The sequence below is a fragment of the Typha latifolia genome, chromosome 1 (genome assembly GCF_019914945.1).
Source record: "Typha latifolia isolate L0001 chromosome 1, TyphaL0001v2, whole genome shotgun sequence".
In the NCBI taxonomy this organism is placed as follows: Eukaryota; Viridiplantae; Streptophyta; class Magnoliopsida; order Poales; family Typhaceae; genus Typha; species Typha latifolia.
Window position 1 is genome coordinate 16,205,696 of NC_133086.1, and position 14,844 is coordinate 16,220,539.

General features: G+C 38.5%; 2 protein-coding genes across 11 annotated transcripts; one reads left to right on the forward strand and one right to left on the reverse strand.

Moving 5' to 3' along the window:
• Positions 1–987: 987 nt before the first annotated feature.
• On the forward strand, positions 988–9,107 carry LOC140792503 (rhomboid-like protein 11, chloroplastic). Of its 3 annotated transcripts, XR_012109765.1 has the most exons (8): positions 988–1,299; positions 1,943–2,067; positions 5,416–5,501; positions 5,948–5,988; positions 6,080–6,246; positions 6,321–6,383; positions 6,930–7,031; positions 8,820–9,107. XR_012109765.1 is itself a non-coding variant. In XM_073143551.1 (7 exons), the coding sequence occupies exons 1-7, from the start codon at positions 1,095–1,097 to the stop codon at positions 9,018–9,020; spliced, it is 888 nt and encodes a 295-aa protein (XP_072999652.1). In that variant the 5' UTR covers positions 988–1,094; the 3' UTR covers positions 9,021–9,107. The 3 variants fall into 3 exon arrangements, 2 of the variants coding, with proteins under 2 accessions (XP_072999652.1, XP_072999660.1); XM_073143551.1 differs by lacking the exon at positions 6,930–7,031; XM_073143559.1 differs by lacking the exon at positions 6,930–7,031 and having other exon boundaries at positions 6,140–6,246.
• Positions 9,108–9,327: 220 nt separating this feature from the next.
• On the reverse strand, positions 9,328–14,568 carry LOC140792461 (uncharacterized). Of its 8 annotated transcripts, none has more exons than XM_073143531.1 (6): positions 14,412–14,568; positions 14,307–14,349; positions 14,038–14,073; positions 12,264–12,422; positions 10,551–11,456; positions 9,328–10,465 (listed from the first exon to the last, which is right to left on the reverse strand). In XM_073143531.1, the coding sequence occupies exons 4-6, from the start codon at positions 12,360–12,362 to the stop codon at positions 9,575–9,577; spliced, it is 1,896 nt and encodes a 631-aa protein (XP_072999632.1). In that variant the 5' UTR covers positions 12,363–12,422; positions 14,038–14,073; positions 14,307–14,349; positions 14,412–14,568; the 3' UTR covers positions 9,328–9,574. The 8 variants fall into 8 exon arrangements, with proteins under 8 accessions (XP_072999632.1, XP_072999599.1, XP_072999625.1 ...); XM_073143498.1 differs by having other exon boundaries at positions 10,551–11,459; XM_073143524.1 differs by lacking the exon at positions 14,038–14,073.
• Between the last annotated feature and the right edge of the window lie 276 nt (positions 14,569–14,844).

The window sequence follows — 14,844 nt, forward strand, 5'->3', positions numbered from 1 at the left end:
TATCTTCAAATTTGACATTTTTGGTAGTTAAATTTTCGTTGGAAGATGATGATTAAAATCAGCCAATAATGTTATGGAGTTATAGCGGTTTTATATCTATGGAGGGTTAATCATTTACCTGACTAACCTGCAAGCTATGAAGATTGCTGATACTAGTGGCCTCACCCAAAGGGAGAGGCTAAGACGAGCTCGATTTACACATTCCTCTAACATCTAGAGTCTAATATTTGGCCAAGTTGGAAGATACTAGGGAGTTCTTAAGCCACCTCTAGTTAAGGCTACAAGACAACTATGGGTTGTGCGGTGTGGGAGCCGGTGGATGAAATCTTGCAACACCCTATGAATTTGGAGGTTAAGCCTGGATTAGATCTCCATTGACTAGGCTAGTGACAAAGTCGTAAGGAAACACGTAAAGAAAGTGAGTGTCACTATCTTATAGGGAATCTAAAAGCAGCAAAATCAGGTTGCCTTTGGAGGGGGGTGGCGAAACGTGGAGTTTACTGAAACATGGTTGGTGCAAGCTAACCATGGATGGGGCCTACTCTCCGATGAGCTACCAAGGAGGAGACGGCATGGTGGTTCATTCGGATGAAAGCATAATGGTGGCAATCTCAAAGGGGCCGTCACCGATCTTATTTTGCATAGATGGCGAAAACCTAGGGTATCAGGTTGGCCTTCGAAAGAGAGGTAAATATGAATTCTCTAGTTCGGAAGGAAGGAGGCAGGGTGTACTTGGAGAATTAAATATCTAATGAAGGAATTTTTGGAGGAGGGAACAAGGTGGCCCACTGGGCAAATGAGTCAACTAGGGCAAGCTAGTGTCGAGGTGTTTGTTGCTGGAGACCGGGAAGGAGCTCTGCTCTGCAAGCTTTTGGGTTTTGACATGTCAGCAGATGATCATATAAGCTGATGGGTGTTTGTAAGCCGGTAGCAGATCTTTTTAATTAAAAAAAAAGGAAAAAAGTACGCACACCGAAATCCCAAATCAGACTCATCGAATCTAACCACGTTTTCCTCCTATAAAATCTACCTTCCCGAACGAGGGAAAAAAATCCCCGCCTCCAAACATTACTCGGACGGTAGGAGAGAGAGAAATGGGGCAGCTCCATCTCCTCTCCCGGAGCCCGGCGACGGGTCTCGGATTCCCCGCCGTCCGACACATCACCGTGCTTGACACGTGGCTCCCCCCGGCGTCCGCCGCTTTCTACCCTCTCGGCACCCGAAGCTTCTCTGTCCACAAAAAGGCGGTCATTTTCGACGCTCGACCAGGGCGGTTTCGCTTTAGGATGGGAAGATCAGGTATCTTTCCCATGCTTCTGTTTCGTTATTTTTCGAAATTGTGATTAACGAATAGGTTTTAACTGATTTACAATTATTTTGCTAATTTCGGATGATGGGCTTGAGAACGATTATTGTAGATTGTGCTTCGTTTGTGTAGTCTGACTGAATAAATTACGATCTTGAGTCAAATTTCTAATGTGTTATGCTTCGTTTATTTATTTTTAGTGTGCTAGTTGCAAATTTGAAATCGTAATCCTTGATTTAATATATGGATTATTTTTTTAGTTTGAGACTGAGTCTGTTCATTTTCTCGAAATTGTTGCTGTTGGAAAATTTGTAAATAGTCTGATTTAGTTGAAACAATTGCAATTTTTGAGGATTGCCCATCGTTGTTGTAGAATGAGTTCTGTCATTTTGCTTGTTCATCCTCGAGCTGCTTTTGATATACTAGCAAAAGTTAATTCTTTCTGGAATTCGTTTTCTTCTATAAGAATGACTACCAGTATCGTTTATAAATGTTGATGTTACTTGTAAGTTGTTATATGTATGATTGGAGACTGGCAAATATTAAGTGCATTTTCTTCTCGTCATATATACTGTAGATGCATTTAGTTTTACCATGGTTTGGTATATGATTCTCAAGAGCTTCTGTACTTTTTAGATTTAACATCAGATTTGGAGCTTGCAAGGCCTGAAGACAAGAGGGCACCAAACAAAGGTGTTAGTGGGATATTTTGGATATTACTTCTTAACATTGGTTCTTATGTTGCAGATCACTTGTTTCAGGTAATGCATTTTCCAATCAAGGAATAGTAGACCTTTCAAACATTATGATCACCTACTCTATTTGGAAAAAAAATTCATTTGCAAATAATATTGTTTACTATATGTGAGTCAGCATTCTTATGATAATCCATGTCGCATCTTTTGGATGAGCAAGCTGAGTTGTTCATTTTTTGCTTTACTCTTAAATTCTAGTACTGTTATCTTGTAAATAACTTTATTTTTCTTACAACTGTTAGGTTCTTAGATAGTGCTACAAATAAAGACATCTTAATTTCATACTGTTTGCCTCTGTCTGCTAAAAAGCTTCTTTCTTCTTAATGCTCTTGAAAAGCAAAGACATGTCCCATTCATATGGTGTAATAGGACTGGACTAACATTATCATGCTTCGGAAGTCTTTTGTTATGCATGTTGCCTAAGAAAAAGTACATGTAAGCCAATGAAGGAGGCATGAAAAAATTTGGTTATTCTAATGCTTTTAATCCCTTACAAGTAGGTGTGTCAATAAAGCTTGAGGCTCGCAAGCTACTCGAGCTCGCTTGTTTAGCTGAACGACCCAAGTTCTAGCCACATTTTCTTGCTCGTTTAACAATTGAGACGTGCTCAAGTTGAGCGTCGCTGGCTCGAGCTCATCTAGATTTAGCTGTCATTGTAATATGTTAAAATATTATATATAATTAGTCATCTACAATTTTAAATATGATGCTTTATCCTCTAGTTGCACATAAATTCTATAGATTCTTTTATATATGTATTGTTGCAATGGGCTACATGCTTAAGAATTGTATTAAGGTAGTCCATTTGACTAGTTAATTAGATTAATTTGGCTAGTATAGAATTCAAGAATAATTTGACATTGGTGCTTTGGCTTTGAGTTGACCTTGATGTTTTCTATGCATTGGAGTAATAGCAATGAAACACCCAGACCTCCAAATACACGTGTAAACCGCGTGGGTAAATCCCCTCATGCGGTGCATCACATGACCTGTCAGTACAAGAATTTCACAAGGCACACAACAGCACAAATTCACCATAAATAAACTCAACCATAAGAGTCTGGATACAAGTTCCACAGGCCACAACAAGCCTTCTAAATATATATCCAAAATACAATGCTAAAGTCCAAAATACATCATCAATCATAACGCCTTCGTAGGGGCTTAATACAACTAATAGACATACTGAAAGAAAGAAAGAAAGGTAGTTACTCCTCGCTACCCGCACCTGCGTCTCCTAGCTCTGAAATAATGCCTCCATGAGGGGATGAGCTTACAGCCCAGCGAGTAGGATCCAAACAATCTAAAATAATGAAATCACATGTGTATATCCAATGCATGTCTATATTTGTTAACAATAACAATATGCTTATTGAAATGACTTACTATAAGTTACTAAATCAATGCAATTGATAAAGATTACCAGTCACTATCCTGGAACATGCTAGTTCCTAAACGTATTACAACAGATATATATGCAAGGGTATATCATACAGGATACATGTAGAGCATCATCACACCAATGCTTATGCTACATTAACAATCTCATAATATCATGATGAGCAAATTATCAATAACTGCATATGTAAAGATATAACAGGGTACACTAAATGCATATATTAATACTGACATTTCCTACAGTGTCATGGCAGGTATAATGACTGTAACTACATTATTCTAGACTTATATAAACTCTACTCGCCTGGGGAGTATGCTAAATCTCGTCAGCTAGCCGGTTCCTTCGGAATCCCAAAATTCTCCTCACGCGGTGTCAATCCTATTAATTCACGATTAGCGAACTAATAAAATTAATTATCTTATTAGAGAATTATGTTTAGGCATATACATGAGTCAGGGGTCTCCTAGGGTGAGTCCTATGTTATCCTAAAATTCACATGATAATAAATTGTCATTACGGGGTTAGGTTAATTAACTCGGGTGGAAATGGATAAACTGGATTATAGGGTCCAAATGGAACCTAACCCAAAAGGCAAGGGGCCTTGGTGGGCTGCAGTCCAACTGCAGCCCACAAGGTTGCATGAGGCAGGCTACCCCCGGCCCACCAAGACTTGCTGTGGGCTGTAGTCCAACCGCAGCCCACCACCATCTCCTCTCGAGGGAAGGAGATCGAGGCAGAGAGAGAAGGTCCACGGGGCTGCGAGCGGCGCAGCACGAGGCCGACGACGCAGCACAAGGCCGGCGATATGACCACGAGGCCGGCGGCACGGCTACGAGACCGATGGGTAAGTAGGGGGAAAAAAGAAAGAGGGAAGAAGGGCCTAACGGCGGCGGGTCGCGCTCCATGGCCGGCGGCCATGGGGGGTCCCTCCTCCCTTCAACAAGGGCCCGAAGCCCATCTAAGGAGGGTTTCTCTCCTCCCACCGGAGCCCTCGGACCGGTGGCCGGACGCGGGGTCGCGGCCGCAGAGGACGATCACGAGAGGGAGGGGAGCTAGCTATCGAGATTTAACGACGAGGTTAGGGCTTACCGCGATCCACGCGCTCAGCTTTATCGGTTCTGGGGCTACGTCGGCTCCGGCACTTCATCAGCTCCGGCTCCGGCTCCGACGTCGGCAACCCGCGAGAGAGGGAGAAAGGTAGTGAGGTGGAGGAGAAAAATGAGGGGGGGTCGAGATGGCTACGGTGAGGGGAAGAAGGAGATAAGGGAGGTGGGGAGGGTGCCGTAGAAGGGGAAGAAGAAGGAGAAGAGAGGACAGGGGGGTGGCAGGCACCTGGGACGCACACAGTATAGCTAAAAGTCAAATATGATAGATCAAAAGTCATATAAACAACTATATATATGTGGTCTTATCCTATGGAATGGCTAAAAATTGAAGCAATAAAAGTTAAGTTGTTACCCATTTCATCTTGTGTTAAGAAGTCAATATTCTTCTCTTGAATTTTTTATTGGCTTCTCCTAACATAATTTAGTGTGAACAAATGCCTAAGAACTCTTCTATAACAACCTTTATGTGAGCCTGTCTAAGTCGAGCTCAAGCCAACTCGCTAACAAGCCAAGCTGAGCGTCCTTCAGCTAGCTTAACTCTCTATAATTTTGACTCGAGTCGAGCCCAGCTCATTTATACTCCTACCTATAGGGGGATAATAAGAATTAGGTTACTTGTGTGCCTCAAAGATATTATTTTTAAAAATGGACCTCTCACTTTTAAATTCAATAACGATGTCTTGAAAAGCATATTGTAGCTCCGAACTTTGTTTTGTGAAATTGTGAAAAGTTGATTATTTCGGTGGTAGCTAGTTAGAGTATTGATATTGTTAGCAGATGCATTTTATATCTAACTGCCCTAGTGTCTCCTATGGGAAAAGCCTAAAAAGTTCTCATTCTATTTTCCAGATTCGCCAGATGAAAGCACTATATCTGTACCATAGTTGGCCTGCTTGGTATCAATTTGTGACTGCAACCTTTTGCCATGCTAATTGGTCAGGTCTCTTTTTCTGCATATGATGTGCAACTCGGAATTTCTTTGGCATCTTTTGTATGAAATGTTATGTCTTTCAATAAAACATAATGGTATTGTTAGAATATAAAAATATAAAAATTATTGTGTTTTAACAGCTGAAGTTTTTAAAGTAGTTGGTGAATTATTATCATATCAAAAAAGGTCTTGAATTCAAATCTTGTCAAATCAATATGTTGTTTAAAATGTAAACCTCCGGTCCAGTCCACTTTTTGGGTAAATTATAATGTCTCAGGCCCAAAAGTGAGGTAAAGTATTAGAATATAAAAATATAAAATCACCGCTATCTAATAGCTTAAGTTTTTAGATTAGCTTGTGAATTATTAAGTATTTATTCTCTATATGAAACTAAAATAAGAAATCATAAAACTTCTGCTGGATATTTACTTTACTGTTGGCATATTACAGGAACCATCTCTCGAGCAACCTATTCTTTTTGTACATATTTGGTAAGAGCTTCTGTCTTTCCCATGAAAATGATGCCATCTTTCTTCGTAACTCAGTGACAGAGTTTTCCATCTTAATCTTATTCATGAACAGGAAAGCTTGTTGAGGAAGAAGAAGGTAACCTTGCGTTATGGATCTCTTACATCCTGACAGGTGCTGGAGCAAATGTGGTTTCATGGTTAGTTCTTCCAAGAGTTGCTGTGTCAGTTGGAGCCTCTGGTGCTGTCTTTGGTCTATTTGCAATAAGTGTCCTCGTGAAGGTGATGACTTCTGCTACTTTTAGATAGAAAATGGTGCATTCATGTTGCTTCAAGAAAATTTATTGTTAATGCAGATGTCCTGGGATTGGAGGAAGATTATCGAAGTTCTTATTCTTGGTCAGTTTGTTATTGAGAAGGTATGTTATTTTATGTTTTAGTGAATATGAACACACTATTTCTTTCTGATCTGCCATCACTATTTCTGTTAAAGTGTAGAATTATAGGTATTCTTGCAGAAATTCTTTGAATGTCATCTAGAGCAACCATTCTTGTATGAATTCTGTTGTTTCAAATTTTAATAATTGGTCAAAGAGATAATCTTAAATTCTTTCTTGAGTTAGGTCATCTTGTTCTTGTCTGTTTTATACTGTATATTGAAAGGTATATGTATAGAATGTTGGTGTATTTAGAGAGAGTTGCAGCATTTAGAGTGTGGTGTAGCCTCAGAGAAATCCACCTTATGCAACAAACTTTTTGGTGCAAACTTAAGCTTGCCTCTAGCAATCAACACTTTTTCATTGTGAACTTCTTTCCTCCATATGGATTTTTAGATCACTAAGAAAACTTCAGAGAGTAATCTTGGTGAATAACTGCATATAGTCTTCTTCTAGTGTCTACTTCATTTATCGGGTTTTGGACGTCTCATTTCAATCATGCTTGCTAATCCATAATCTGTTTTTTAGGCAATGACGACATGAATTTGTTCTTTATATGGATGGCCAAATTTGTATTAGTTAATATTGGGAAAGGTCATCTGGATCTAGCTTCTTGAAGTGGCCCATTGGGTATGGCGTCAGCTTTTCTCCTTGCCAAAATTTACTAAAAGCAAGAAATTGACATCTAATCTAACTGGATATAAAGTATCTCTAGTGTATTTGATGCTAAAATCAAGAATTTGGCGTCCCGTTGGGAATGGCGTCAGCATTTATGTGTTTGTTCTGCATTTCTACTATATATTTTCTAGGAAGTCCAAGTGGATTCCTGACAGGAAACTTTTAAAAGTTCTCGGGACTCTCATATTTCCATGTGCACGAATGAGAATAGGGACAAGGGGTAATCCCCAGTATGATTCTTCTCAAAGTTGAGAGGCTTATGTTACATTTGTTATCATTTTTTAAATCCAACATAAGTTCTACAGCTGATCATGGAGGGAGAAGAAACTGGTATAATTTGGTGCATTCTTGCAGGAGAGTAATCCTAAGTATCTGCATAGCTTATAGTCACATCAATTATAGTGAATGCAGATGGAGGATGAGTTGCATCTTGTGTACGATGTATTTTGAAGCAAATGTGCAGATTAAGCCAGTAGCTTGATATATATTTTTTCTGATCAGGAGATTATGCATGTTGACGTTGTCTTACAAGGTGCTCTATGTTTATCGCTGCTAGAGCAAAGATTGGGTGTGGTCATGTGGTATATGAGGTGGCACTAATTGGAATTGCTATCAATTTCACTATTATGCATGAGTACTTGGAGCATAGGTAGCTGTAGAATTAATAGGAATAAGCATTTCTAGGATAGCAGTATCTGCAAATGCTATTGAAACTTATAGTACCATGAATTTAAGTGATGATGAGGTGCCAGCACAGTACAAAAAGAGTCGGTGAAGCCTGGCATTATGCAAGGCATGCAAGCCAGCCATGGCATGTACAGTTAGTAGGCTTGACACTATGATGATACACATATAATGTGTATGGGTCGTGAGCATACCCTTCTGTCAGCATGAAATGTATGATAGTAGCCTTCATGATAAGTTTTCTATTTTATCAGGCATCACTTGGAGAGAAATAGTACATGGAAAATAAATAGGAGAAAGAAGTGGAATCCACTAAAAGAACATATGTACTGTAAATAAAAATGAAGTCCATGATCATTGACTTTGTAGCAAGCATATCCACTTCCAGGTGGATACTCTTGTGAATGCAATTTCTGCTTGCTCTTTTAGTAACTATTTTTAAACTTCATTGTTATTTAGATTGCATCTCATCATATATACTTGGGGAGTCCCTTTATCCTAATCACATTCATTAACCTTGATCATTAACTAAGAAAGGTTTTTTTTATGACAGAACAGTTTCAAAGCTAATGAATAGATTTTTTTTAATAGTTGATTATATATTCCTGCTTTGAGTGCATTTTTGGTATCTGGTATTAGAATTAACATCATTTCTTGTGTAGTTTATTATTTATCTCTTGACATCATAGTGAGTCAAATAGAACTCCCCATTAAGAAAATTATTATTCATTAAAAGAGACTTTCCTTTCGCAATCTCTTTACAACTTTTTGATGTTCGTAAGAAGTTCACAAACCATCCATTTCTCTTAAGTAATCATAGATCGCAGAAGTTGTATGAAGAATTATCTATAAGTGAATCAACCTGCAAATAACTGAAATACAGATGGCGCTATGAATGATTTATTTTTGTATGAGGTATGCCTGAATTATATAGCTTAATATGCCATGGACGGAAATATTGAACTAGTATTTGATTTTTCTAGTTGATGTGTTATTCGTGTAAGACATTTAGCCTCTTGATCAGTTATTAATACAGTTCACTGGCTGTTCATGTAGGTCATGGAAGCAGCACAGGCTTCGACAGGGTTGGCCGGTCCAATGGCTAGAGGCTATTCATTCCAAACAGTTAATCACATTGCTCATCTCTCAGGTGCTTTGATTGGTGCTGCCCTAGTGTTGCTAATTAGTCGAATTCCTTCTCATCCTCCGAGCAAAGACGTGAAGACTTTGAAAGCAGACAAGGATAAAAGAATTTGATTCATGGGTCAAATTGACCTTGATAAGAATTTTGTGTAAGATATACTTGTACATCATAATGAGAGCAATCTATTATTTCTCTGTCTATTTCTGAGTTCTCACTCACCAAAAACAATCACTTCGCAGACAGTGCACTATTATAGAAATTCCTTGAAAAGACCAACTCATGCTACAGAGAGGGTAACTACTCCCTCGAATACATTCAAGATTTCCTGGGACTGAGAGAGTTGTACAAATCAGTTTCATAGTAATGACGAAATGACCTAAGATATGCTGATACATTAGAAGTGTAGAAAGTTTCATAAACTAAATGGAAGCCTTTCATGTAAGGCCTTCTACCAGTGTAATGAGAAAATATGACATACATAGTATGCCAACAAAGGAGAATAAGCAATGACATACAGTATCCCCTGGATAGAAGACATAATTTTGCAGCCATCGGAAAATTCTGTTGATCTATGGTTTTTCCAACAGTTTTTATACAAGAGAACGCATTGATTTAAAAAAAAAAAAAAATTATGAGCAGCTATTCAGCCCTTGAACAGCATTACAACTCAATTCAGGAATACCACCTTGCATGAATTAATGGCCTGCCCATACATCCCACCCTGCTGCATATGCAGTTGCTTCCTGCAGAATATTGACGACTTGACTCGGAATCTGCACAAGGGACCAAGTAATGCTGATGTTCTACCGGTTTGCGGGCTCTCAGACGTAAATTCGGCATCTTGGAACACCATCCTACCTCCACGAGCTGCGGCAACCTGTCCATGGTCAGGGAGGGCACTAGGAACCTGCAGCAAGTTGGAATGTGATGTACGGGGAGCTCGTCCACGGGGTCCTTCAAAGCTCTCTGCTTCACTATCATCTGCAAGATCTGGTTCAAATCCTGCTTGAAGATCCTCTACCAAACCCAATACTCTGTTGGCCTCATCCTGCAGACCAACAGCTCTCCATGCCTCGGCCACGAGACGGAAGCTGTTCCTTTTGGGTATCACTCCAGCTTCTCTCATTGTTTGTAGAAGCTCTTCGGCTTTCCATGGTTGTTTCACTTCACCATATCCCCATATAAGTGTGTCGAATGTCTTCATATTTGGAGACACACCAGATTCTGACATTCTAGTGTAGACTCTCAAGGCATTCTCCATGTTAGAAGCACTGCACCATCCACTGATAATTGTTGTAAAAGTTACCACATTTGGTCGGATCCCCAATTTTTCCATCGTCAGCAGCAGGGCCTCGGCTTTATCAGGTTCACGTGCACGGACATACCCTTTGGCAAGAATGCTGTATACTTGAGAATCTGGATCTACACCTGCGCGCACCATCTTATCAAAAACCTCCATGCATTTGGACATAAGCCCCAGTGCGCTCCATGCATTCATCTGGTGACTGTAAGTAACAACATCTGCTTGGACTCCAAGTTCTTCCATCAATATTGAAACCTGCTTGATTACAGTTCAAACGTGAATTAATCAATCAAGGGACTGAAGCAAAAAAAGGAGGATTTCGCCAAAATGTTTAACTTACTTCATTGACCCCAATCATGTCCCCTGAATCTAGAAATCCTTTTATCAATGTGTTGAAAACAATGACATTCGGAAGAATCCCAATATCTTTCATCTGCCGGACACACCTGAATGCCTCTTTCATATTACCTTCTTTGCAATACCCACCTACAATAATGGCCCAGGTGCGTTCATTTGGGCGCAATTTGGTCTGCATCTCTAGTATCAACTCCTCAGCTTTCCTTGTCTCACCATTTTTAGTATAAGCTCTTGCTATAGTATTGTATGTGACAACATCAGGCAAGATACCAGAAGTACGCATCTTATTTACGACATTCCAAGCTTCTATCAGATTTTGCTGATCGCACCATGCCTTAATCAGAATATTGTATGTTTTCTGACTTGGTTTTGCATTTCCTTCAATCAACATCATATTGAAAAGATTCTGTGATTCTTCAGGGTTACCCACGATGCCATATCCTTTTATAAGTGTGTTGAAAGTGCTAGTTGTGGTCCTACAACCACTTTCCTTCATCTTCATGAATATGTTCATGGCTTCACTGATCTTTCCAGCTTCAGAAAATGCATTAATAATGGCATTGAAAAATATTGCATCTGGCTTTAATCCAGCTTGTTCCACTTGAGAGATGAGTGAAGGAATGGACTCAAAGAGCTTCTGATCTGTTAGCGCAGTTAATAGAGTTGTATATGTTACCAAAGATGGCTTGTGCCCCTCTTCTATTAGGCAGTCAAACAAAGATTGGGCTTCATAAGGTTTCTTTTGATCTATTAGAGTACCCATTCGTTTTGTTCTGGTACGAACAGTTTGACAACTATGTCCCCTTGCGCAGATAGGACAACGAGGTCGTATTTGGGAGTTTGAAGAATTCAAAGATGACTGTGAAATGTCATCACATTTATGTTGATCCTGCTATATTGAAGAATGACAAATTTGTCATTGTGCAAACTTACTGATGAGACAGCAATAACATGAAAAAAGATAAATAATGAGCTTCACTATGCTTGAAATTCAACTGCCAGATAAGAAAAAACAATTGAGCAAACATTAGAAAAGGAGAGTGGAGTATTGTTCTTTGAGAGAGGAAAATGGAACATTGTTGATCTATCTGCATGTTAAATGTAATAAGGAACAAATTTGAAAAGGTAATGAGCCTTTTCCTTCATGTTATTATTGTCTTGTCTACTACTCTATATTACTGAAAAATGTTTTAACATGCAGCATTATTATTAAATCTTCTTAGGCATTTATGCAAGTGTTGCAATCTGCAGGAGTTATGAAAAGCAATCGCAAGTCATGAACAGGAAAACACATCTGGAATAGTCTCAGTAATCAGGTCGAATATCTTAATTAAGACTTCCAAGTACCGGGTTATAACTTATAACCATTTATAGTTTCAATGCATCATCTGAGATGAGATTTCGTATTAACTGAACTAAAGATAAGAATAATGGTCAAATCATAAATTGTTTTGACTCCTAAAACAAGACAATCTCAAAATATACCAGAAGGAGATTAGTCCTTCCTCAACTTTCCAGCACATGTTAATTTTACGTAGTGCAAAAAATTAATAAAAAATTTCCAATGGGCATAAAACAGATCATTGAATCATCTAAAGAAAGTAATTTTAGTTAAAGGAAACTTGTGCCTAGAAAAAAGTGGTGTGTCGCTTCTCATATATAGTGAGAAACTAGAGAGAGAGAGAGAGAAGGATACCTTGGAAGAGAAACCAACCATTTCTTTTCTTTTTGTACTATGCCTGCCTACATCCTTGTTAGTGGTATCCAATGCCAACTGTATGCCATATTCTACCATGACTATACTTCCTTGCTTATGTTCTAGTTTGATATTTTAATCTAGAACGACAGCCTCAGCCTGAGTTCATTATGAACACAAAAAAGTGCAAATGCTATGTCAGAATAATTATTGAACTGACAGTCAGAAAATGATGGAAGAGAGGATCAGTATATCTATCAGAAAAGTAAAGATGGACGGACATCTGTAATAATAGAATGAGTACATGAGAAAAAGAACGGAACTACACATATTTATATAGTTCCTGAGCTTGGCACTTTGCCTGAACTCTTCAAACTATGTACCCTTCAAGACCACACAATGCCCAATTATCACATCCACTGAAAAAGTCAAATTCCTATGGCAAGTTGTAAGCAGAGATAAAATGTAATTATGTATTACAATGTAAACAGGAAAACAATCTCTTTTTAATTTTTTATAATCTTTTCTCTGTTTCCTAATATCAAGTGTGGATGTTCAATGCTGGAGAACAAGACACCTTCAACAAATAAAAGTATAGAATAGTTATATTTTATGTTATTGGATGGCCAGGTTCTTTAAAATCTTTATGATGGGGAGATTAGGAAAGAACAATACTACAAAGTCTTTGCAAACAGAATGTGGTAGCTCAATGGGTCTGGTATGGTGGAAAATTTAGAAAAGAAAAAACATGATTGTAGCTTCAACAAGAAAGTTATTACAGTTGCTGGATTCAAAATTTGTGATATTATTGGTCATCTTGGGAAGCATTTAATCTGAGAAGCACTGGATTTCTTTTTCATCCTTTTTCTTCTTTATGTAATCTATGATGTTTGTAATTATTATTGTTTATAATAAATATAAACAGGGATGTCCTTTCTCCAGAAAAAGGAACAGTTTCTAATATATACGACAAGGACAATGTCCACTGAATAATACCATAAGTAACTGCATTGAACTGAAATACCAGCGTGACTTCTCTGAAGAATCAGATAAATATGATGAAAACAGAAATAAACTTTTCGTATGCATAAATATGAATTTAAAGAAAAATGTATGCAAAGATTGAGATGAGTGTATGGCCGAGCATATTAACATGAGTTTGTGGGCTTTTCCGTGTCAGCTTTCTGATTAGTCAGGACATCAGCTACTAGAGAGAGCTTCACCTGATTAGGATATTAGACAATCATTGGTGAAAATATAGCCTAGAAGATGACCCATTATAGATGAAGAAATCAAGATTTTATGATTCATAATTTCATAAATATATGAAGAGAAGTATGACTCGTCTATCTTGATTTGTGCATCTACCACCTCTAGCACTACTCATAAACCGTTCACGTTAACTTTCAATAAGGTGTATTAAATTGAGCCCATAACTGAAAGCTGCAATAGCTTGTATCTTCCCCTAAAGTAACCATGCTTCGTTTTACTCTTTAATGATAAAATATTGAAAAGATACTAAACCAAGAAAAATGCCTCCATTGGAAATCAACTGATAAGATGCAGATTGTTCAGTCTCAAAAGGCATTACTCCAACTAACATTCCCCCAAGGGAAAGACTTGGATTTGCATGACAAGATGCAGAGCTAGATTCAGAAAACTTTCAGTTTGTAAGATGATCATGCAGCCATTTATAAAAATGAATAAGTGAAAAACAAAGGATCTGAAAGGTTTTGTAAAGAAAATTAACGCCTCGTTTGGTAACTTTACTCACGGAGACAACCCAAAAATCCTCTGTACAGCTAGTAGCCTGCAATGAGTACACCAAGGAGACAACCCAAAAGTTAAGAAAACCTCAAACGTTTATTTGAGTATTCCATTTCTTCAATTAAATGACAGTATCAGACACCAAAAGACCAGGAAAAGCCCAGAATCTCAACAAACCAAACAAAATCCCAGCTGGGCTTTCCTCACTCGTATTACTAATTCTTTTTCAAGTGTAAACAAAGTGCGAGATTATTTAAAACACGAATGAAGTCGCACCTCTCTTCTACAACTGTTCTCATTTGCTCCTCAATCAACTTCCCTGCAGTGGAAACGAGACCACTGAATGAGAGAGACAGAGAGAGAGAGGAGGGGTCTCTTTACCTCTTTAGCACCGGGCACCGGAGGGCGTGAGTACGTGGAGGCATGAGAGGATTGGGTTACTCTTTAGTTTCTCTCTCTCTCTCTCTCTCTCTCTCTCTCTCTCTCTCTAACATCTAAAACTCTCTTCCTTCGGACGCCACTCGGAGGTCTCTTATCTAGATGGTTACGATAAAACTAGAAGCCCAGGATTAAATGGCGCGAGGACGCGATTATCTGCAGGCTAGGTTATATGAATTTCCTGTAACCGTTTTGCGTGGCAAACTCACTTTTTTTTACAGGGACGAACGAGAATTACCGATAGTGCGACCACAAATAATTACAAGCTAACAGATAAACTATATTATCTCTTCTATCAAATTATTTTAAAAATAAAAATAAAAATTTAACCGTGCCCAACTTCCAGTTGGCATCTCTTTATCAAGTTGACTTAAGA